This window comes from Daucus carota, chromosome 6 (genome assembly GCF_001625215.2).
Source record: "Daucus carota subsp. sativus chromosome 6, DH1 v3.0, whole genome shotgun sequence".
Taxonomy (NCBI): domain Eukaryota; kingdom Viridiplantae; phylum Streptophyta; class Magnoliopsida; order Apiales; family Apiaceae; genus Daucus; species Daucus carota.
Window position 1 is genome coordinate 28,671,637 of NC_030386.2, and position 23,871 is coordinate 28,695,507.

General features: G+C 34.7%; 5 protein-coding genes across 5 annotated transcripts; 3 read left to right on the forward strand and 2 right to left on the reverse strand.

Moving 5' to 3' along the window:
- Positions 1–1,209: 1,209 nt before the first annotated feature.
- LOC108225056 (mitotic checkpoint serine/threonine-protein kinase BUB1) lies at positions 1,210–9,101 on the forward strand. Its single transcript, XM_064080603.1, has 14 exons — positions 1,210–1,410; positions 1,494–1,644; positions 1,742–1,899; positions 1,996–2,086; positions 3,577–3,684; positions 3,781–3,871; positions 4,961–5,064; positions 5,139–5,210; positions 5,298–5,387; positions 5,475–5,632; positions 7,121–7,175; positions 7,249–7,387; positions 8,420–8,537; positions 8,701–9,101. The coding sequence occupies exons 1-14, from the start codon at positions 1,349–1,351 to the stop codon at positions 8,888–8,890; spliced, it is 1,587 nt and encodes a 528-aa protein (XP_063936673.1). The 5' UTR covers positions 1,210–1,348; the 3' UTR covers positions 8,891–9,101.
- A 1,884-nt stretch (positions 9,102–10,985) lies between these two features.
- Positions 10,986–14,102, forward strand: LOC108225523 (ADP,ATP carrier protein). Its single transcript, XM_017400411.2, has 4 exons — positions 10,986–11,073; positions 12,085–12,585; positions 12,771–13,139; positions 13,818–14,102. Exons 1-4 carry the CDS (start codon positions 11,005–11,007, stop codon positions 14,100–14,102), a joined length of 1,224 nt encoding a protein of 407 aa, XP_017255900.1. The 5' UTR covers positions 10,986–11,004.
- A 1,075-nt stretch (positions 14,103–15,177) lies between these two features.
- LOC108226945 (leucine-rich repeat extensin-like protein 4) lies at positions 15,178–16,703 on the forward strand. Its single transcript, XM_017401937.2, has one exon. The coding sequence runs from the start codon at positions 15,180–15,182 to the stop codon at positions 16,311–16,313; it is 1,134 nt and encodes a 377-aa protein (XP_017257426.1). The 5' UTR covers positions 15,178–15,179; the 3' UTR covers positions 16,314–16,703.
- Positions 16,704–17,856: 1,153 nt separating this feature from the next.
- LOC108226549 (uncharacterized) lies at positions 17,857–20,312 on the reverse strand. Its single transcript, XM_017401516.2, has 4 exons — positions 19,993–20,312; positions 18,692–18,904; positions 18,368–18,604; positions 17,857–18,292 (listed from the first exon to the last, which is right to left on the reverse strand). Exons 1-4 carry the CDS (start codon positions 20,155–20,157, stop codon positions 18,116–18,118), a joined length of 792 nt encoding a protein of 263 aa, XP_017257005.1. The 5' UTR covers positions 20,158–20,312; the 3' UTR covers positions 17,857–18,115.
- Positions 20,313–22,399: 2,087 nt separating this feature from the next.
- On the reverse strand, positions 22,400–23,436 carry LOC108226497 (transcription factor bHLH162-like). Its single transcript, XM_017401460.2, has 3 exons — positions 23,208–23,436; positions 22,785–23,129; positions 22,400–22,697 (listed from the first exon to the last, which is right to left on the reverse strand). The coding sequence occupies exons 1-3, from the start codon at positions 23,343–23,345 to the stop codon at positions 22,557–22,559; spliced, it is 624 nt and encodes a 207-aa protein (XP_017256949.1). The 5' UTR covers positions 23,346–23,436; the 3' UTR covers positions 22,400–22,556.
- Between the last annotated feature and the right edge of the window lie 435 nt (positions 23,437–23,871).

Genomic DNA, 23,871 nt, shown 5'->3' on the forward strand with positions numbered 1-23,871 from the left:
ATTCGAAACTTGACTCGATTTTGAAATTTGATCCAGATTCACTCATTGATAAAATGATCAAACATGATAATATCAAGTTTCAAAACACACACGGGTAAATTAACTGATCATGAATTTAATTTCAAAAAATTGAGTTCAAAATTTTCAAACTCTTCGGTTGCATTGAGTTGTTAAAATGCTCTCCACCCGATCCGTATATATCCAAATATATTCTACAAGGTTGTAGCATTTTGCTCAAAAGTAAATATTTTTATATCTCATTTTATGTAACTTCTTTTCTTTTATATGTTTTTAAAAATATAATTATCAATTTATAACATTCATTTAAGATTATCACAATCATATATTCATATAATATAATTATCTCAATACTTACAGTTCATTTTTATGAATTATCATCAAAATCAAATTTTAACCGTTTAAACAATAAAATGAAACTCTCTCTCTCTCAAAAAACCCTAATTCTCTCTAGCTTCTCTATTGTCGTAGCCGCCTGGGGCTTCCATCGGTTTTCACCGGTGGAAAACCCCGAATCAGTTAACTACTTTATTTTTATTCTTAGTTTTTGAATAATACTTCTTCTCGAGAAACTTAGATCCAGAGCCATCGGAGATTTCGTTGTCTCTCTTCCAAGCGGGTGAGTTGCAGTCCGATTTTTCTTGTTTTTGTGGTTATGCTCCAGATCTATTCTCGGGGGATTCTTAGATCTAAAACCATCGGAGATTTCGCTGGCTTTCTCCTCTATTTCAAGTGGGTGGATTTTCAGTCGGATTCCACTTGTTTCTGTGGTTTCATCTAAGGTTGTTTTCTCTCCCTGGTGAGAGCTTTGTTTTTCGCTTCTTAATTGTAAGCGGGGTTTGATTTGGTGATGAAAGTTTGTATGGAATCGCAGTTCTGATCGATAGCTCAAACGATAGCTCTATCGGGGCATGATGAAGAGGGTACCAGTAATTTAAGGGTACCAGTAATTCAACGAGAATGCATGAAACGGGTACTTGTATTTGTACATACATTTTCTTCAAAATATCGTTTAACTGTCTCTTTGTCTCTTTGTGAGAACAGGCGATTGCAATTTACTGTTTGTTCGACTCGATCATTAGTGTAGATGCCGTATGGCTTTTTATTATTAGATTAACACCTTTGTTTCAAAAAAATCGTTTAAAAGTTAACGAGATCATATAATCTAAGGACATACGCGGCAATAATCTAGTGAGGTGGAGTACCATCCACTGTACAATATACTGTGGTTTCTAAATTCGAAATTTTCTTTTCCCCGCTCTCCCTCGTCACAAGCTCTCACGCCTGATATCTCTCATTGAAGTCCTCTGCCAGCTTCTCCGCCGAAATCATGACCGCCGTTTCCGATGCTCCGGTCGATTCCACCGCCGATCCTCTTTTCCCCTGGCTCCGGTAACTCCCTCTCTCCACCCCCTCTCTCTCCGCCCACACACAAGGACGCTGTTATTTATATTTTGGTGCCCTAATTTTAACAGGTCAATTGAAAAAACACTAATTAATCTCAAATCAAACGCCGACGCCGATGATTCGCAACTTTATCAGCTTGCATCTGACTGTGTTCACACTTTCAAGAACGATATTCGCTACCAAAACGACGTCAGATTCCTCAAAATTTGGTTTCTCTATGTAATGTCCCCTAATTCTTTTCGTCTTTTATAATTGAGCAGTTATCGAGACATTTTGGGTTGTTTTATCGCTTATAATTGTATAATGATTGCTACAGATGGATGGCAGTTCGGATTTTAAGAGTGTTTTTAGAGAAATGCAGCAATGCAATATTTGTGTACACAATTCAGTGCTTTACGAGTCGTATGCGTTGTTTCTTGAAGTGAAGGGGATGTTGCGTGAAGCTCATTCTGTTTATCAATTAGGCATTTCCAGGTTTTAACATATATTCTGTGTTTTGTGTAAAAGTGTATGTTCAATTTTACGTATGTATTTACTAGAGGTTATGATGATGCTTAAATGTTTTATTAGGAATGCTGAGCCTATAGAGAGGTTGAAGAAAAGACTGGCCTTATTCTATGAGAGAATGACGGCAATTGTGAATGCTTGTTCAGATAAGAAGGTATTCCTTTTCATGATCTTGAACTTTGTGTGCCTTTCTTGTGTTCATTTGAGTTGCTTTTAAATTGATATGATATCATATTTATACGATAAAGATAAAATTTATCTCCATATAGCAGGCAATCAGGTATCCATCTTTTGTGTTGTGCGTAACAACCAAATTTCTTAAATTTTGTAATATAAAAAATATTATGTATTGCAATTAACTTGATGAAGAAAATGTTCTGACATTAGAAATGAACAAGTTTTGTAACATAGCTACTATGGAGAACTGTTCACAATTCATTGGTTTGTGGAGAAGAAAACAGAACGACTAACTAACTTTACAGAAGAGTGTCTTTATATGTTATATTGCTTGACTAGTTGTAACCAACTCTCAATCATCCTTCCATGTCACACTTCTTCCAGTATATACCAAGAGACTCAATCTCATTACGTGACTTTGGGTAATGCTAAAGTGAATTAACTCTGATGCTCTTCTTCATATACTGTGCCATCACTTGCAGCTTGGTTTAATTGTTCTCTGGAACCCTTTGATTTCTTTCTCCAAAAGATTTAATAAGGTGAATGTCATATTGACATTGTCTGTCATCATTTCCTTGCTCTTCTGTATTATGTTGTGAATTTGCAGCTACCCTTCTGTCAGTTTTGTATCCTTGTGGATATCTATTCAACTTGTAACATCCCTGCATACATAACCAACCATCTTACAGTGATCACGGAAATAGCTAGCGTACCTTCCTTTCGTTTCTGTCTGACTATGAGTTTGTCTTCCAAATGACCCTTGTTGATTCTTGAACCTATCTTGAAATTTCTCTGTGAACCTTCTTCTATTGACAGCAAATTTCATTATTGTGACTTTGTGTAATGCTAAAGTGTATTAGCTGTGATGCTCTTCTTCATTTTCTTTACCATCACTTGCAGTTTGATTTTATATTTCAACAATATTTAAGATGTAAACATCAAGCTAGACCCATAGTTTTGGGCTACAGATCGATCAACTTATTTAAACTTGGCTAAGCATAATTTATAACAGTTCAGGGTATTGTTAGACAGTTAAATTGAGTATTTTTATGTAAGAGGCCACCAAATGTGTGATCTACGTATATCATCTTTTAAAGAACATGGAGAGAGCGGTAGTTGTGTTTGTGCAACTGTTTTATGCTTGAAAGGGAAATTTGCATATATACAATGTAAACTATTGAATAGAACAATCGCTGAAGGTTCTCACTTATTTCCTATCATTTGTTCCTTGTTTTGTGTACAGGATAGTGAAGTATGCACTTCGTCAATAATTAATCTATTATTAAATACTCACATCGTCATAGATGCTTGTTAATTGTATACAGTTACAGTAACGTAGCTTTTATATTTTACATGTGTAATTTAGATATTGTTTTTATTATTTTTTTAATAGAAAGTTGAGTAATTAGTGCTCTCAGATCTATTATAAGAGGAATATAACAACTTTTATATATGTTAATCCAATAGATAAATTCCAGTGTTATGTTGAAGAGCGGAGAAACTATCAATCCATGGTCGATTAGTACCATCACAGATTTATTGCAAAAAATGAAGGCTAGTATCTCAAAATACAAGGTAATGGATAATAATTACCTTTCACTAGATTCTTCTTATTATAAATAAATGCTAATGCTGGGTTTGCTACATTTTCTGCAATATATAACATTTCAGGGATACCATTCGATTTCTAAAGCATATCCAGGGAAAGTGGCATTATCTACACTGGCAAAGTCAATTAGGAATAAGGTTATTATTGATATAGGTAATGTGATGTATGAACTTAGTTCTGCTCTAATTTTGGATGGTCTTCCATGGATATGTGGAATGACCTGTTGAAACTTATTCTTTACTATTTAGTAAGTAATAGTAAATTTTATTTGCTTTTCTGTTTGAATGCCATCTTTAATTAGCCTTGTTTTAGCTATTGGATGCTCAAGATAATATTGTTGCAAGACTCTATTATTGTTACCTCAGATGCAAAATTATACTTGCTTGTCCATTTCTGGTTCAATTATTATAAAATCAAGTAGTCATTACTGCTTTTAAGTCCAGTAACCAAAAGATAGGCCTCTCCTTGTAGACAATATATTCCGGCTTATATTCCTACTAATGTAATTTCGATTACTGATGGACAAATATTCTTATCTGCCTATTTATTCAATGCTGGAATCAGACCTGCTATTTCATATACGGATAATAGGACATGGTGAAAATATTGAATTACTCCTTATCATCCGTATTAGAGGTCGGTTTTGACTTTTTGCAGACTCTACAAAGTGTCTTGTCCACATAGGTAAAATTTATATTTTGCAATTTCCTATTTGTGAATAAAGATATATGCCTAATGTTTTAATTCAGAAAAAGAAAAATTACTATATAATAAATTTAACTATGCTGTGAAAACACTTTGAGGCCTGAGCTGTGTGCCAAAAGTCAATTGAACCTGTACAAAGGACCAGAGAGAGTAAAAAAAATATCCTTCTCGTTTATCAGATTTTAGCGCATGTACCCTGACTTAGAGTTCTCCTTCCATGCCAAAAGTACTTGACTCTATAATGGTTCTTTTGTATACTACTACTAAGTTGGGTCCAGTAATATAGCTAACAATGCCATTTTCCATGTTGTCTGAATATGTAGGATGCTGACTGCTAAAGCACAAGGTCTTTTGTAATATAATACTTGATTCCCGTCTAATTGTGAATCTTAATAATCATATCAAACATTCTACTTCGGTGTCAAGTACTTGATAAAATTTTATGATTCTTTTAAACATTAGATTGTATTAAACAATAACTGTTACTACTTACTCGCGAGACTTGAGATAAAAAAATTCTGAACTTCTGAGCTCCAGGTGGCAAGAAGTATCAGATCATAGGTTGTGCTGGTCAGGGTGGATTTGCACAAGTATTCAAAGCATATGTCAATAGTAATCCCGAAGATGTTGTTGCCTTGAAGGTATTTTCATTTATAACAAATGTCTCATTTCTGAGCTCTGTTGCTTGCCTTGTGATATTGGAGAATATTTGCAGATACAAAAGCCAGCTTTTCCTTGGGAGTTTTACATGTATCGGCAACTTGATATGAGGATTCTTGGCAGAGAAGTATGGCACCAATAGAAAATATCAAGTTTTATCTGTAGATGTTGGTTATAAACAGTCCATATTAAGACATCTTGTACTGTGAAACAGAGGTCGAGCTTTGGATTTGTGCACAAATTGCATCTCTATTCTGATTATAGTATACTTGTCTCTAATTATCTCTCACACGGAACGCTTCAGGTAGATGTGATATGTGTGTTTTTTTCGAAGTTTATCAGAATATTCGTAGCCTGTTATAACTTTACTTCATTACTGCACATTCGACAGGATGCAATAAATTCGAACGTGGTAATTGGAGGAAGCATGGCGGAAGTCCTATGTATTTATTACACCATTGAGCTTCTTTCCATGCTGGAAGCATTGCATGCATCTAGGATTGTTCATGGTGATTTCAAGCCTGATAACTTACTTATTCGATATGCAAGGTATATATGCTCACCATCATAAACATCAAATGTTAACATGCCATCATCTTTGGCACACAAAATCTATCGATGTAAGTGGCTCTAATTTCTTTTTTGGGCCACTTGTTTTCTATATCGGAACAACATTAAGAGGTCGCAGTTAGTTATTACCCACCAACCAGTCTTTGCTTTTTGTGATTGATACACAAATACTTTTTTTTTTTTATTGCTTTATAAGTCTAGGTGTAGAACGGAAAGTTTCTAGATTAATAGTTGCTAATTAAATCTAGGGCTGAGCATTCGGTCGGTTCGGTTCAAAACCGAACCGAACCGAAAAAACCGAAAACCGAAATATGCATTTTTCCGAAACCGAACCGAACCGAATTATTCTTCTGAACCGAACCGACCGAACCGAATTATTTCGGTTCGGTTCGGTTTCAGTTTACAAAAACCGAAATTCTTAAAATTTGGTACTGTATCTATACATCTATAAATCTCATTCAATGAAGCCGCACGATTTAACACTTTTAACAAACTAATCTGTAACCAGAACGCACCAGATTCTGTAATGCCACATCCCGGGCTTCACTCACTCTTAGATCGTCTCCTAATCGTTTGTTCTATCTCCACAAGATATCAATGGTCACTCCGCAACGCATTTGCTATCAGTACACACTTCTGTACACTACCAATTGTTCAAATGTTGATAGCAGAGACTAGATTCAAGGATTATCCATGTATATAAAATATATTTATTTAATATATAATAAAAAGTTTAGTTATTTCGGTTTAAACCGAAATATTATATCAAAAACCGAACCAAACCGATATTTTTTTCGGTTTAAACCGAAAAACCGAATTAACCGAAATTTTGAAAAAAATGAAACCGAACCGAACCGAAATTTTACGTTTCGGTTCGGTTTTGCTCACCCCTAGTTGCTATAAAGTTATTATGACTTGTATTATGTGTGAAAGCATATTGTTGCATTACTGCACTATTCAACTAAAAAAAATCACTGAAAAACTCAATACTATTGTTGTTGCATGGTTGGATTACTGTTTAACTCTATAAAGATCACTGAAACAGCAGATATAAGTATATATGCTTATTATGGAATTGCCATCCTAGCACTTCTTAGTGCGCTACCAGAGAGACTATCCAACATGAAGTTATACTTAAAGCCACATGAGCGTGTACAGGTTCTTGTACAAGCACCTGCATTTATGCTCCTGTACGGATAAAGATATAGTCCAGTAGACTGTAGACATCAGGAGAAAGTTTACAGAGTTCCAGGCTTAACTGGGTTTAATTTGCCAGTTTGCCTTATAAAAGGTTTTCTCTATTACAAACACTGAAACAGTTAAATTGCTATAGTTCCCTATAAGTTAGTATTTTTCTTTTTAATTGTTCTTTTTCAGTTTATATTTTTTGTTTGGTCTGCAACACAGTGTCATTTTTAAATGCTGAAGACTCAACTATCTTATGCATGCTGTTTGGATTCTGGGCAGGGATGAGCTCACAGAAAATGATTTTCATGGTCGTACTGGCCCTTGGGAGGATCAGGTTTTTCTATCATTGCAGCTTTAATAACCGTGTCTAATCAAATTCAAATTGAATATTTAATTGTTCTGTGCAGGGACTTTGCTTAGTGGACTGGGGTAGGGGAATAGACTTGAGTCTCTTTCCTGAGAAGACAAAATTCACGGGAGACTGTCGAACCTCTGGATTTCGCTGCATTGAGATGCAAGAAAATAAGCCATGGACATTTCAGGCAAGTTTGCATACTAAAGATTGCTACACAATTAGTAAAAGAGTTAATTGCAAATTGCATCCCTACACTTGGGCCCAAACACAATTTAGTATATATACTTTTAGAAATTGCATTTCACATCCCCTTACTATTTTGTGCGCATTACACCCTTTTCACCCATTTCTGTTAAATATCCACGTTAACATTAATTAAGTCTGGGGTAAAATGGGAAATCATATTTCAACGGTCTTCTTCCCTATATCTGCCCTAATTCAGTGTGTATTAGCCCTCATTGAGGGCCAATACAGATCTTGAAGTATGAAATGATAATTCAACTCCTCCTTGTTCTCCATTATAAGAAGCATCATGATGATGATGATAATTATAAGCAACAGCCTAATCCCCAAGTGAGCAAAATTAAACATAAAAACAAGAAAAGAGTGATGTGATTAAGGAGAGAATGAAGAAGAGACTTACTCGGGGGAGATCGGAGACTAAGGGTGAAGAGGAGAGTATGATGAATATGAAGAGTAGAGGGGCCACGGACAAGAGGAGGGGAAGGAGGAGCTTCACGGCTGATCCAAACGGCGTCGTGCTCCCTCAAGTCTGATCCTCTCAGACCCTGTCTCGATCAGATCCGTAAGCAGGCTGATGATCACAAATCCCTTGTGCTTGCTTACGCTTCCTACGCCCGCAAGCTCAAGCTCGAAAACTCCAACCTTGTTCGTGTTTTTGCTGATCTCTCCCGTAATTAACCGAAGATTAGTGTGTTTGTGTTTTAATTTTTTTATGCCTCAATTGCCCTTGATTTTTTAATGGCACTGTTAACTTTTGACGGAAAAGGTGTTATGCTGCAGCGCACAAAATAGTAGGGGATGTGAAATGCAATTTCCGAAAGTATGTATACTAAAGTGTGTTTGGGCTCAAGTGTAGGGGTGCAATTTGCAATTAACTCTTAGTATAAATATAAATAATATCACTCACTACACTGCATTAATATTATAGGCACCACTCACATGAGAATTAATGAATTATGTTCTTGACCTGCACCAGGTAGATACCTACGGTCTCTGTGTTATTGTCCATATGATGCTTCACAACTCATATATGGAAACTGAAAAGAAGATGTCATCTAGTGGAAGCTATATTAATCTACCGAAAGCACCTTTCAAGAGGTAAGTTCCCCGTGTCTCAAAATCTTATTAACAAGGTGTTGATATATGCCTCTCTGTATATTAATATAAGCTTTACCAATTCATCATTTTATCAAACTATTTCTATATGTAATTAGTTCTGTTTTAATAGTTTCCATTTCTGCTTGATGCCTTTGACTTTCAGATATTGGCAAATTGACCTTTGGAAGAACCTTTTCTCGGAGCTGCTTAACATTAGTCCTGACCATGATCACATTGAGTCATTACGGAGCATAAGAAAGTCATTTCAGGATTATATGTGCTCAAAACCACAGCGGATAAAAGATCTAAAGCAGTCACTTGTGAAACAAAGACAATCCATGTGTTCAGCTTAGGAATTATTTCATTCACTATCCCTTATTATACATCAAGGTTTGATTTCAAGGAACAGGAAAAATTGGTAAGGCCCCTTGATTTGGTATCCCTTTCAACAAAGCTAATGGAAATGTAGCCTGCTGCATTATTGGCTGACAAATCATGTACTGCATCTTAGTTTTCTTAATTCAAGCATATTATATTTACTGCATTAATATAACTCCCTCCGTCTCATAATTATTGTGTTTATTTGACTTTTCAACGTCAAATTTATCTAACTTTCACTAACATTTTAAAATTTTCATATATGATTATACAAATTTATCAGTTTGTTGTTAAAGTAGTGCATCCAAATTTAATTATGACATTTTTTAAAAAATAAAAATTTATTATATGATAGGCTTAATTTATCGGTCAATTTGACTTTTAAAAGTCAAAATCAAACAATATTGAGAAAGGCTTTTGAATTCGTATGGAAGATAATTGGGTGATGATTCAATGAATAGCTGGATACACAGAGATTAACTTGTTTTGAAGGCTCCGCGTGGGATAATAAATTTTTTACAAAGCCTGAAAGCAGTACAAGCAAAAACCAAATTCAAATTGCTTCAGTGCATTTGTGAAATTCAAGTCTTCATTCTTACGCATCAAACTTAAACAACCAAATTCAGAACAATAAAATGCTGCATCAAATTCAGAGATTGATGACAAGAGCTTCTGACTTCTGTTCAACAATAAATCGCCATTTTGATAGTTGACTGGTAAAGAGCATTCTACGAATCTAATTTAGCGGGTCTTTGTCATGTCAACTTATGAACTTAAAAGTTATAGAAGCTCACTTCACTTAAATTCTGTATGTTTGACAACTTTGTTGAAGCACTTAATTGAAGGTGAAGAATCCCAAAAAAAAGCTACACTTAGTTTTTCTTGGGCTCCAACTTATTGCAACAGGAAATGAACCTTACTTTCTCTCATTGAGTTCTCTCACTGCGCGCTCCTTTTACCCTTCCTCTCACAGAAAACTTATTGCTTGTATCTTTAAACTACAGATATCAGATCATGCTATTATGACTTTACACTTTGTAGTTACTATACTATCTTGTAATATCGTAATATAATTATCTAAATTCATGTGTTATCGTGTTCGTTGTCCAATTATTGATACCCAAGAGGAATGAGATAATAAAATTCTTGTATTGTTGTAATTTATTTTAGATAAAACAAATTATATTACAAAATTACGAAACTATACTAATTTATAAATTAAGTTATTCAAACACTATATAACTTAAAAGTCCTTATATCCAAACACTTGCAATAGCTTATAAGTCCGAGCCAACTTATCACTTCTAATCCACTTCTTTACTATAATCAATAAGTCACTTCTTTTAAAATCAGCTAAACAACCCGGTTCTAAAAATTGAATTTAGAAAAAAAAAAGAGAGGCAAATGTTATGATATCTTGTGTCAAGCCAGCTGCAAGACATCTACTCCCTCCGTCCCTATTTATTTGTCCATTTTGGAAGTAAAAATTTGTCCCTATTTATCTGTCCATTTGTACTTTCAAAACTAATTTAATGATAGTTTTTCAAATATATCTCCATAATTTCAATTTTCAAGGCTTGACTTATTTAAAACTTGATTGAATTCATGTTTTCAAGACATAAAGTAGGGGTATTCCACCATTTTCAAGATATTAATTAGAAGTATTTAATAAAAAAGTTTATACAATCAATTATTCCTTGGTATGTGTTTTTTTTTCCAAAATGGACAGATAAAAAGGGACGGAGGGAATATTACTTTACCATGCGGAAACCGCCATCGGCCATGGCATGCCCTCTCCCTACTGGTTCCAACATGACTAATTCATTTGACTTGAACTGCATACGTATGTCCAAGGGAAGAAAGTTGCGGTCAGCAAACGGATCTTTAACTTGGCTAGTTACTATGATCTAATCAAATTTCAATTCATTATTATAAAATTATTTATCAAAAAATTATGGCATCCAGATCCAATATATGAATTAAATAATAAAATAATATTAAAAATTAAAAATAAGATTATAAATACAAAATTTTGGACACGTGGCTAGTGTTAAATAAGAGTAGGAAGCCTTGGTGAGTCTGCGTGTATATGAACACAGCAGACAGTGAAGATTCTACAGTCTTCTCCGGTCCTCGAAATAAACGCCAAAACTTGTCGGTACGTTTCTCTTTCAACTTATCTTTTCTATTCTCGAATAATTTTAATAATAATAACGATAATCTTGATTGTATCACGTTCAAACCTGAAATGAACAGCATCACCTACATACCCATGGATATAATACAGAGATCATGTTCTTAAACGTTGCATGTATGTTCCCGTTTTCCATATATTACTGACTTTTTGTGAGGGTGTTGATGCTATTATAGCTTATAAGCTTTTCTTCTGTTATCTTTGATCCTTGTTCGTGCTATTGGAAATCTCTGTTTCTTTGTAATAAAGGGAGGGGAAACAGAGGGTGTTTAATATATACTATCATCTTGAGTATCTCTTTCAGAGACAGTGGTCAGTCAGTAGCTTAAAGAACACATATGGGCGGAACCAGGGGGACCCACCTGCTAACTTTCTTCAAATATAGAGATTTTAATGTGAATTTTTTAAGTAATTTGAATCGGTCGCTCTTGATATTTCTTGGTTCCCAGTACTAAAATCCTGGTTCCGAGAACACACATGGTGATGACCCAGGATTAAATAGTATGACAACTAGGGTCGGATCTAGGATGTTTTTTCATAAGAGGACCAAGCAAATTTCCGGGAAACATCTTTATCATTTATGTGATCAAATCAGAATCATGTTTTAAATTTTCTGGTGATACTTGTATAGATATGTAACATTTAGAATGGTGAAAAAGTGTTAAATAAATTTTTAGGGGGGGACATGTTCCCCTTGCCAGTAAGATCCGCCGCTGATGACAACATGACAACGGTGGTGATTGTTTTCGGGAGTTTAAGGAAGGGGGTACAATACAGTAGTATATGACGGAATTAAGTATAGATCAGCTTAAAGTGTTAACAGTAGTGATTCGTGAAGAAATGGATTCGTATACTGTAATAGCGTCACTAGGCTATTAAAGAAAAACGAAAAATTACTTGAAAAAAGTCCATAATTTTTTAATTGGTTCAAGTAATTGCTTATATGCGTCATGCGATGTTGGTTTACATTTACAGATTACTGCCTTGATGTCAAAAATGGCGGACCGAACAACACACCCATCTGTCTTTCAGAAGATTCAGGGACAATCTTACTTGTTCTCTCCAGTTTCCCCCAGCATGCAGTCCAGAAATGCTGCTCTGCACAGACCGGCTGATAGATATGTGAATGGACTTCTAAAAGCTCCATTTTGCTTAGAAAACAGAAGTATTTACCAACAACTTGCTGCACCACTGTCTCCAGTTTTTGTAAACGCTCCCTCGGAGAAATCTTTAAGTGGATTTGTGGTGGATTTCCTCATGGGAGGAGTCTCTGCTGCTGTATCTAAGACAGCTGCTGCTCCAATCGAGCGTGTCAAACTTCTGATTCAGAATCAGAGTGAGATGATTAAAGCTGGTCGGCTATCTGAACCATATAAAGGAATTTCTGATTGCTTTGCCAGGACTGTAAAGGATGAAGGTGTTGTTTCTCTCTGGAGAGGCAACACTGCTAATGTTATCAGATACTTCCCCACCCAGGTCAATCTTTTTATATTCCTTGTGACCTTTTCTTTAAATTTTGAAGTTGAAAATAATGTTATACCATACATGAATGTTTGTAAATGTGAGCCATAAAATAAAGACGACAAACATCACATGAACATGCCTAAGTGTATAGTTCTTAACGTCATATGCGAGTTTCTCAGAGTCTTATATGCTTTCAGGCCCTAAACTTTGCTTTCAAGGATTACTTTAAGAGCCTGTTTAATTTTAAGAAGGACGAGAGTTACTGGAAATGGTTTGCTGGAAACTTGGCATCAGGTGGTGCTGCTGGTGCTTCATCTCTTTTATTTGTTTATTCGCTGGATTATGCCCGAACACGATTGGCTAATGACGCAAAGGCTGCTAAAAAAGGCGGGGAAAGGCAATTTAATGGTTTGGTCGACGTTTACAAGAAGACTTTGAAGTCTGATGGTGTAGCGGGGCTCTATCGTGGATTCACCATTTCATGCTTGGGAATCATAGTGTATCGCGGGCTCTACTTTGGGCTGTATGATTCGATAAAACCTGTGGTATTGGTTGGTGAGTTGCAGGTAACGGATGTACAGAGCATATCGTTGGTCATTACATGTTTCAGTATATTGGTTCTGAACGTTTTTTCTCCATTGTTTGTCATCATTTTCTTTAAAGTTCTATTTTTTTTTTCTCTGCATGTATTTGTCTGAAGATATATGGGACTTGCCTTGTAAATCAAAATTGTGTATCATCTAAAATAGTTTTTTAATATTTGTGCGGACATCTATTACTATTTTCAATCTTATTTTTTAGCGCCTATAAATTGCTAAATATAAATAGTTGTTTTAAGTTTGAGTGCTCAAATATATATTTTTAATTATAAAAGCTTTCCAATATTGAGAACCCATCTTCTCAGATTTATATATTACTGTTTACTTTGCTTCCTCCTGCCTGCACCCTTTGTGAATGTTAATATATAATTGACTTTATTCCCGAATCCCTGCTTAGCAAGAATGATGCCAGGTTTTCACCTTCAAGGGTCTCAAATTCTGTTTTGATATGTTTTGTATTATATATAAAACTTGGTGCTTACAACTGCAGTGGTCAGCGTATTAGCACTGTATCCTTGTAATATAGTATAATAAATTTTGGAATTTATTTGATACATTGCAGCCCTGACATGCCCATGATAAATTGTTTGTTTATATTTCCAGTTCCTAACCTTGTTTTACTTGGTGGTTCTTTCATATTTGCAGGATAGTTTCCTGGCAAGTTTCTTACTGGGATGGGGAATCACCATCGGTGCTGGATTGGCTTCTTACCCTCTTGATACGGTACGGAGAAGGATGATGATGACCTCAGGAGAGGCAGTCAAATACAAGAGCTCAATGGATGCACTGAAACAGATTCTTAAGAATGAAGGATACAAGTCCCTCTTCAAAGGTGCTGGGGCAAACATCCTCCGTGCGGTCGCAGGTGCTGGTGCCCTTGCAGGGTACGACAAGTTGCAGCATATAGTGTTGGGAAAGAAATATGGATGAATTGGTGGTGGATAACAGTGATCAGTCTAATAAGGGGTTTTGAGTAGTATAGGCAATGTGTGTTGTCTAGTTAACATGTTTAAATAATTATGCCTGAAGTGTGCCTCTAAATCTTTAATCTTTCCCTGATTTTCCAGGGATCTCTCTTTTCTAGGATTTGGTGCTTTCACCCCGAGTTTGTTAACCCTTTAAGCGATGATATATGTAACTAGACTCTATTAACTTGTCATATGCTGTTCTTGAGAAAGTGTTGCATATTATTTTTTGTTCTTTCATAAATTTTTTCAACTGTTTCCATTTGCTCCACTGCACTAAAAAAAGCACACACACAGCTGATGTTGGTTCTGTTGTACTCTCTTGTCATGACTAGCTGACCTGACATGCTATTACAGTAGTGGATCTAGAGCTTCAACCTGGGAAGAAATCTGAAGTGCAGCAGAAAGCAGAACTGCATCTAGAGAGGAAAAGGATGATGTATAAGGCACAAAGGCAAATCATCAATGGCTATAAGCAAATTTACAGATGTTACGTAGTTCAGTTGGGGTGGATGATGTGCGTAAATGTTTTCCTCAATCATGTTCCTTTTGACCACTATCGCGTTTTTACTGACCAATGGCTTATCCCTTCAAAGTGAAGAAAGAAGCTAACCCTTCTGTGTTATCTCTTAATCAGGGGAGCTGCTGGTGTCTTTTTCCAGCTCCACTAGGATGACACCATTCAACATGGAAGGAGCGATGTCCATATCATGGCGTTTCAATCTCAAAACATGCCGATCCTCCACAATAAACAGACCAAACCTTTTTTCATCAGTAGAGTTGTCGAAGGGACAGGACTAATATCAAATCATATGTCAAAATACCATCACCTGAAATCTGAGGAAACGTTATAATCTGAGCACCCATTGTAGGTAAGATGTCACTATAGCTGATCTTTTACAGTTTCAAAAGATTATGTTTGTTATTGTTCAGTATTTGAATAATTATGTCAAAGACCATAAAGACACCCTGAAAATGAAATCTCTTCTTACAAAAAGTGAGGAAGCCGGAGCTTTTTTCATAGTACAACTTATCAGAACATATGGCCAACTCTTTTATTCCTTCAATAACAACCCCTGCCTTAATTCTTTTGCTCCTTCACTTCTCTTCACTCATCAATCTGTCTGCAAAACATGGTCACCCTCATCATAGTCATGGCCATTCATTTGTAACAAATCACAAGCTCCAACAAGCTTATATAAGCCTTCAAGCATGGAAACGAGTAATATACTCAGATCCAAATAACTTCACGTCGAACTGGATTGGCCCCAATGTGTGTAACTACCATGGAATATACTGTTCTTTTCTTCCCAACAGCACCAGTATCCAAGTTGTGGCCGGCATTGATCTCAACCATGGTGACATAGCCGGATTCCTTCCCAATGAGCTCGGGTTGCTCTCTGACCTCGCTCTTATTCACTTAAACAGCAATCGTTTCTGTGGCATCCTCCCATTATCTTTATCTAATTTAACGCTACTGTATGAGCTTGACCTCAGTAACAACAGATTTGTCGGGGTTTTCCCTTCTGTTGTCCTTTCTCTACCTAGCTTAAGATTTCTTGATCTTCGTTTCAACGAGTTTGAAGGGCCACTGCCATCTCAAATCTTTGGCAGAAATTTCGATGCCATATTTGTGAATAACAATCGGTTAACTTCTGTGATCCCCTCAAATGTCAGCGTCAGCACAGCTTCTGTTGTTGTGTTTGCTAATAACAACTTGGGAGGGTGCATTCCACCAAGCATTGCCAGCTTAGCTAATACTTTAGAGGAACTGGTACTGATAAACACAAATATATCAGGGTGCTTAACACCTGAAGTTGGGTTTCTTTATAAACTCAGAGTATTAGACTTGAGCTATAACAAGTTAATTGGTCCTATTCCTTACACACTCTCCGGATTAGAGCACTTGGAGCAGCTAAACTTGGCACATAACATGATGAGTGAAAATGTGCCAGAAGGGATATGTGTTCTGCCTAGTCTTGCTAATTTCACACTTTCATACAACTTTTTCTCTGAAGAGGAAGGAGTTTGCAGGAACTTGACTTCGAAAGGAGTGGTTCTTGATGATCGTAGAAACTGTTTGAAAGACAAACCTCTTCAGAGAAGTAAGAAGGATTGTGATCCAGTGGTTGAGCATCCTGTTGATTGCTTTGAGCTTCACTGTGGCGATTTCTAGTGGGACATTCTGTTGACTCTCTTAGGCTCTACACCTGTACATATTACCACAGTAAGAATTCTGTAAAATAAAGAGTAACAAGATGGCCTGATGGGAAGTCACTTTTCGCTCGCTTTGTACATATTTTCTAACATGAACTGTACATCAGTTCATACAGTCATTTCTGTATTTAGCATGCATTATCTCGTTCTCATCCAAAAGCCCTTGAATGAATGATTTTACTTCAGTATATTCAATCAGACAATTCATTGCGTTGGATTTTTGCAATTGCTCTTTTATACAAGTATACAACAAAAACTTATAGTGAACTCATATCATCTAGTTCATCCATATTCTCCGCGAGCTCTTCAATCAAAACATTTGTTGATTCTCATTCCTTTCTTCATAAATTATCTTCAATGGACATAAAAAACGTGTGTGATACAAAGGTAAAATAGATTTTTTTGCCACTCAACTTATAGTGTTTTTAGAAACTTACCACCCAACTACTTTTTTTATTCTTTAAGTCACTAATGTTAGGTTTGGTTTTATTTTTAGCCACCAGCTTAGGTTTGGATTTGATTACTAGCATTATGATAATTTTTTGTATCATCATTTATACATAGTGATAGTATCTAATATTTTGATGATGTGTCATATGTTTATATCCTTATATATAGCAATAGTAATATAAAATGAGCCGATGAAAAATTAAAATCAGGAATAATAGTAATTAGATTCTAAAAATTCAATAAATCATGAATATGAAATCAATGACTTCAAACAATTCACCCTCTCTCATAAGATAAAGTGTAATTAAGTGATATGACGCATCATCTTTCGCTATTAAACTTTCAATGGACTAGCTCAATCTAAGATCTTTCTTAAATTTATCTTCAAAAATTTTAATAACTTTATCTTATTACAATTTTCGAGATAAATAAATAGAGAGGAAAACTTAATTTTCGATGATTGTCTTCTATATATAATGCATCATTTTATATTATTATTACTTCTTCGTCCCTCTCATTAGTTTACAAATTTTCTCTAGTGCTTAGCATGTATTTGAGATTCTTATAAAACATAGTTTCATAATTTATTTTTGTGTGTAAAAATTCAAACGCTGAATTTTCATTCGGAAGAAAAAAAATAAAGTTATATATGAAACTACATCTTTTAAAGGCCATATAATGCGTGTAAAATTCTTATCATCAAAATATTACCGACTACCACTATATTTTAATAATGATACACATAAAATGTAATGCTAATAATCAAATCTGAACCTAACTTCAGTGATAAAAAAAGAGCTAAATCTAACACTAGTGAGAAAAATAAAAAAAAATTATAGTTCAGTGGTTAGTTTCTAAAAACACAATAAGTTTAGTGACAAAAAAATTATCATAATGCTGGTAATCAAATCCATACCTAAGTTGGTGGCTAAAAATAAAACCAAACCTAACATTAGTGACTAAAAGAATAAAAAAATTAGTTGGGTGGTAAGTTTCTAAAAACACTATAAGTTAAGTGGCAAAAAAATCTATTTTCCCGTGATACAAAAGCAGAATGAAGAAACAAAGTTTAAACATAATGGTTGTTGCTTGGAGTGGGAGATCATAACAATAGACTTTTTGACTGAGATGAGGTTAAATGCTGCTTTCTGATGATCTCTTAATACACAAATGAATTCGTAATACATTAATGGTTTTGAACATTCTTTGCTTATTATTTTCCACTTTCTTCCCTAAAGTTCTGATCTCCTTCTCATTAGCAGCTGTCTCAAATTCCAGACATCCATCATAAGCTCTATACGTCCTTCGAGCTTATATAGCTTGGGATTTGGAAGCTAATTCGACCTTCTTTTGCTTAATGTTCTCCAGCTTTCTCTCAAAAATCCTTATCTCCTCTTCTGTAGCGGCTTGTTCAAGAACCAAACGATTTCTATACGCTTCATATCTCATTTTCTTCATTCTCAGCTCTTCCACTTGATTGGATAAAACCTACAAAATAATCAAGTAAAATTACTTCTTAATTCCATTCTTTAAAATATAACACAAGACTGTACTATACTTCACCTTTATGCAATGCCTAATAGCTTCTTCTGAGTACTGATTAGTATACCCCCGGGACGTGTTCATTAGCCTTTTATAGTTATGTAGGTACATGAATATATAAGGTGCTTGTTTCGCTGGAACGGCATCACTGCAGATCTTTTCTTTCTCTTCTCTGGCCTTCTCAATTTTCTGAAGAAGCAGCCTCTCCTCGACTAAATTCATACTTCCATGAAGTCTCCCTTTATGTAGCTTCACAAGCTTATTGGACATTATCAACACAAACAAAAATTAACATCACAAGATGCAATAGTACATAAATTCAAAGGCTGTCAGATAGAGCTTTACCTGTTCATTGAGTAGGATTTCTTCTGGGGAACAGAGGTGGGTATTTTTTCTGTGGCCTGGTTTCTTTGAATCCGTTGGCTCGGGAAGAGATTGTTTTAGATCCCTTATCACCCACAATTTCCGGTCAATGTCTTCTTTTGTGCTAGACGGATAATATCCGTGGCCATACCAGCTGATGGACTTCCGTTTCTTGTGTAGCTTGGCTTGATTGAGCTGTTCAAGTTGTCGCAGAAATCTGCTTTAGTACAATATATACTAATCCAAAAATCCAGATTTGGGGCAGATTATCCCAAATTCTCTCCCAGCAGTGATCCAAATTTGGATCAGTGAATAGTACTGATCCAAATTTGGATAACCGCTGTTTACTGATCCAAACCTACTTTATTATAAAATAATGATTTTGTTATTTTTATATTTTTCGTTTATCGGACTTAAAATTAATTTGTGATTATTAATATTTAATTAATAATAGTTTATAATTAATAATTAATAAAATTAATGTTTTAGTAAAAACTTAGAATAATAGGAAAGCAAATTTCATTGAAATTAAAAAAAAGAGTATATTACATGCATAAAACAGAAAGTACATAAAATGCATAAAATAAAATTACAATACCGGAAAATGGTTAGAAAACAGTAAGATAAATATAAATTTTGATTTAGTCGAACATATTATTTCTGTTTGCTCCGAGATAATCAAAATATTGTCCGTTTCAATTCGTATCATTTTGAGATCCTTGAGCTTCATCTTCATTTCCTTGATTTTGAGATACTTTGATCGATGTTAAAAAAATAATTAAATTAATTAATTAAATATGATATAAGTAGTTAATAATGAATAAAATTTAAATTTAAGATTATATAGTTTAATATAAATTTATGTAATATAATATACAAAAAGTAATTTGGATCAGAATTTGGATCACGCTGCTGGAGTTGGTAAAAAATTTGGATCAGAATTTGGATCAGTTGCTGATCCAAATTTGGATTTTTGGATCACAATTGCCGGAGATGGCCTAAATGTATAACATTAAGGGTAGGTTGGGAATGAGAATGGGAATGGAGGGTATGTGGATGGGGGTTAATGGGGATGGGAGGGTATGATTTAACCACATTGGGGTTCTCATTCCATTTCACCAAATAACTAATCCAAATATTTGTTCTGGGATTAAGGTTTCGATTCCCGTTAACCGGGCTCATTAACCATGAACCAAACACCCCTTGGTAACAAGTAACCACAATGCGGGTTGCAAAATAGTAAGCATGATTATTAAGCGAAAAATATATAGTGTATATAGTACCTTCAATGTTTGTAACTTGTCGGTGATCTCCCGTTCCTGTTGCCCAAGTTTTTCATAGATGTTCCGGTTTTCTGAGCTTCTGATATGGTTAGTGGGTTCTGAACAAGCTTTGATGCTTATAGGCTTTGTCCCTTTGGCTCTTGCCATGTCAGCCAAGCATTCCATCGAAGTACTTGAGGAGAAGGAAGGAACTGCCTTTGCCGAATAACAAATCAAGTATCAAGGTAAAGTGATCTGCGTTCTGATCTGATGCAGAGGAAAATTTGGGCAACTTAAATAATGCAATGTTGCGTGTACTTGAAAAATTCTTATTGCCTTGCACTTGCACCCCACGGCAAGCTGGATAAATAACTCCGTTTGACTTCTGTAGACAGCAGATACTTATAGATTTTTCAAAAATATGTACTGATTTCTTTTGATGTATGTGGAATTATAATTTACCATCTTAACTCTTTACCCATATTCATGGTCGATATTATGGTATTAAAGAAAGTTTGGTTGCTTGTTATCAATGCAATAGGAAAATTTCGCTTTTTCCGACCTAAAAACTCGGTCAAAAATAAATCATCAAAATTAACATAAATAACATAAATTGATCGATAATCGGTCAAAATTATCATCTATTTTCGAGCGTCTCTGACACGGTCAAAATTATTCCAGAAAAATAAAATATTCTGGCTTATATTTTTGTACAAAATATAATACGTTGAAAACATACTTTTAGACGAAGTTTTTGTCATCTTATTAAGTGGATCATATTAAGTGGGTGTTTGGGAGCAGGACTTCTGGGCTTAAAAGCTCAGAAGCCCACTTCCTCTAATCTGATGACCATTTGGCAAAAAATCTGAAGGGCTTAATTATAGGAAAAAAAGCTCAGAAAAGAAGCTACCATGTGTAGCTTTTTTTTTGGACGTATCTTTAATCAGCTTCTGTCTAACAGAAAACCATATATTCCCTCCGTCCCATCAGGTTTTTTATGTTACTTTTTAGCAAGCATTTTAAGGTTCAAATTTAGATTATTCATGTACAAATGATTTATTTATAAATTAATTTAAAATAATAATTTTCTGACTAACTTATAAGTTAAGTTATCCAAACATTTAAAAAATTATAAGTCACGGTATACAAACACTTGTAATAGCTTAAAAGTCCAGATCAACTTCTCATTTTTAATCAACTTTTTTACTTTAAGTTATTAATCACTTTTTTTAAACCCAGCCAAACGGCCTCTAAGATAAACAAAATCATAAACTCGATATCTACTTCTGTGTGTATATAGATATTCAATTTTATTAAACTGATTTCTAATCAGACTTCGAATTTCAACATCAAACTTATTAGAGCAAGTCCAATGGTGATGTTAAAATAGATGTAGCTATTGTTATAATTTGAAATCAAAAAGTGATTTTTGGTGCTAAAATAGAATTTATGATCCAATGATAAATGCAAAATAGCACCAAACATATCCAAATAAAGCTATATTCTAATTACATAATCTTAAAGTACATAACTATATTTGTCACTATTACTTTATTAATACATTTTGTCACTTGCATGCTTATGTGGCAATAATAGCACCATCTATAGTTGGTTCCATATATAGAACCAAGTATAGCATTTTGCTATTTTTACATTCAAGTTTAGCATCTCATTGGAGTTGAATTTTTTGCTTGGATGCTATATTATAGCAATAACACCTATTTTAACATCATCATTGGACTTGCTCTTAGTATTTGGTAAATAAGGACTTAAATTTATTATGTTTATCTCGGGATTCACCCATTTCTATGAACTTATTATTTGATGTCAGCATCAAGAAAATATATAAATAAATATAAATACAATTTAAAATATTGAGCATGCATGAACTAGCTCCAACATAGTAATACAAGTACGCAGCTGCTGCTGTGCGACGAGAATTCAGGAGGTTTCTTACGCACCGTATATGTACAGCATATGCATATATATATAGAATATTTTAGCTGTCCGCGAGAATTTCTTTCTAAACAGTGAAAGGTTTACCCACTGTATCCATGACCTCTCTGTTTTCTGTTACAAAATTGGTTTTGCCCCAATATATTTTACTAAAGTCAAGTGCGATTAGAAGAATTATCGTATTAGTTTTGGAAAGGAATAATCTTTGTATTGTATATTATATAATTTTGCTACATGAACAAAAGTCAATCTGGAAAATGACTAATAAAAGATATGTAAAGAATATTGTTAGTGGGTTATCGGATTATTTGCACTTTTTTCCCTAACTTATTCATTACTGATAAGCTAGAATATTATAAATTATTCTGAAATAAATATACCGCCCTCGTCAGTGATTCTCATAACTGGATTGTTCAGTCTGATAAATATACAAATTTCCGATCCAGCGAGCTTAATCGCCTAAAAGTCAAAATAAATAATTAATAATCTATAGTCGCATGTTTTCTGCAAAAACTGGAAGTACACATATAAATATAGCACCAACACGCTCCAGATAGATAATAAAAACTCGGGTGTGGTACGTTTTGTCTTAACTGTGACATCCTAGGATCCATAGCTTATTTAATCAGCTAAAAATCTATAATTTCGAAATCCCATATATCCAGGTTTGATTCTAGTTCCAAGTAGCTGGGAGATGTTCCATAAATCAGCTCGTTCAATCTAGTCGAAATATTTGCAGTAGCTTCATAACGCCACGTGGGGCCCGCAAACTGAAAACCATCATAAATAAATCATCAAAAAAACCATTTAGCATGAAAATAGTATTTTAAGCACATAAAATGTTAAGATGAACCCACCTTTGGATGCAAAATGTGGAAGACTGAATTCCCAGTGCTGGAAAAACTGGCCTGCACAACCTCAGCACCTTGTTGATGAAGCACATGTATTATCTCATTGAAATTAATAAATGAATCATAGCCGTTTACTAAAACCATGTCCATGTCAGGTCCCATTTCTTGAATTTCCAAGTGAGGAGATCTTGATTTTTTTATAGGTGACATAGTATCATCTGTTATGCAAGAATGCTCTCTTTTCCTACTCATCAACTTGTCCTTGTTGTCTTTTAGTTTCTCTAGCTCTAACTGTAAGCTTTGAATGTATTTCACTGCTTCATCTATCTTATCCGGCAGTGCCGATCCCTCCTGCAATTCAAAAGGAATTTCATTTTGTCAGTTAATTAATTAAGTCGAATTCACAATTCATACGAATTGATATGTAACCTTGCAGTGTTGACGAGGGAGGAGAGAGCCGAGCTTGAAGTAAAGAGTCTTCATCTGACACCTCCTGTTCTTCTCTATGTATTTCCGTTCCATCTTTGGTGCCGAAGAAGCAGGGTTATAAAGACTAGTGCTTTCCATACTTATTTGATGATTTTATATATATTGCATGCATAAAAGGAGACGCGAAATATATTTTAAGATTATAGCTAGGCTACGTTTCTTGAAACGATATATATAGGAAGAGAGATTTTATTATCTAAATGAGTACTAATTAGTGTGATAGTGGTGACGTGCATATGTGTGAACGTGTGTTTGTGCAGGAAAGCACAAAGAAAGGAGGAGATGTCATAGTTATTAGTGAACGGAAGAGCCGGCTTATTGGAATAATAATACCACTGCTGGGGCCTGCGGATGGAGTAGTATTCGACAGTCCGCGTATGTTGATGAATCATGTCTACTCGGAACTATATAGACGTCCTAGTACTGTTTTCTTTGTCCTCATCTCATCTCAGGTCCAAAGGTTTTTAGATTTCATCAAACTTGACATAGATTTATTCGAATTATTTCAGATTCAATAATGGCGGTTTTTGACCGTATTTAAAAGATATTAGGATTATTAATTTTTTGTTTCTTAAACAGTTTAATCACTTATAAATTTTAACTT

Excerpts from the sequence above, each read along its gene's own strand:
- LOC108225056 (XM_064080603.1), top strand. The coding sequence starts at position 1,349 with ATGACCGCCGTTTCCGATGCTCCGGTCGATTCCACCGCCGATCCTCTT. Across the intron at positions 1,411-1,493 it reads CCTCTTTTCCCCTGGCTCCG|GTCAATTGAAAAAACACTAA; the intron begins GTAACTCCCTCT and ends TAATTTTAACAG. Across the intron at positions 5,633-7,120 it reads TTACTTATTCGATATGCAAG|GGATGAGCTCACAGAAAATG; the intron begins GTATATATGCTC and ends GATTCTGGGCAG.
- LOC108225523 (XM_017400411.2), top strand. The coding sequence starts at position 11,005 with ATGAACACAGCAGACAGTGAAGATTCTACAGTCTTCTCCGGTCCTCGA. Across the intron at positions 11,074-12,084 it reads ATAAACGCCAAAACTTGTCG|ATTACTGCCTTGATGTCAAA; the intron begins GTACGTTTCTCT and ends TTACATTTACAG. Across the intron at positions 13,140-13,817 it reads TATTGGTTGGTGAGTTGCAG|GATAGTTTCCTGGCAAGTTT; the intron begins GTAACGGATGTA and ends TCATATTTGCAG.
- LOC108226945 (XM_017401937.2), top strand. The coding sequence starts at position 15,180 with ATGGCCAACTCTTTTATTCCTTCAATAACAACCCCTGCCTTAATTCTT.
- LOC108226549 (XM_017401516.2), bottom strand. The coding sequence starts at position 20,157 with ATGGAATGCTTGGCTGACATGGCAAGAGCCAAAGGGACAAAGCCTATA. Across the intron at positions 18,605-18,691 it reads AAATCCTACTCAATGAACAG|CTTGTGAAGCTACATAAAGG; the intron begins GTAAAGCTCTAT and ends ATGTCCAATAAG. Across the intron at positions 18,293-18,367 it reads CTATTAGGCATTGCATAAAG|GTTTTATCCAATCAAGTGGA; the intron begins GTGAAGTATAGT and ends ATTATTTTGTAG.
- LOC108226497 (XM_017401460.2), bottom strand. The coding sequence starts at position 23,345 with ATGGAAAGCACTAGTCTTTATAACCCTGCTTCTTCGGCACCAAAGATG. Across the intron at positions 23,130-23,207 it reads TCCCTCGTCAACACTGCAAG|GAGGGATCGGCACTGCCGGA; the intron begins GTTACATATCAA and ends TTTGAATTGCAG. Across the intron at positions 22,698-22,784 it reads TCCACATTTTGCATCCAAAG|TTTGCGGGCCCCACGTGGCG; the intron begins GTGGGTTCATCT and ends GATGGTTTTCAG.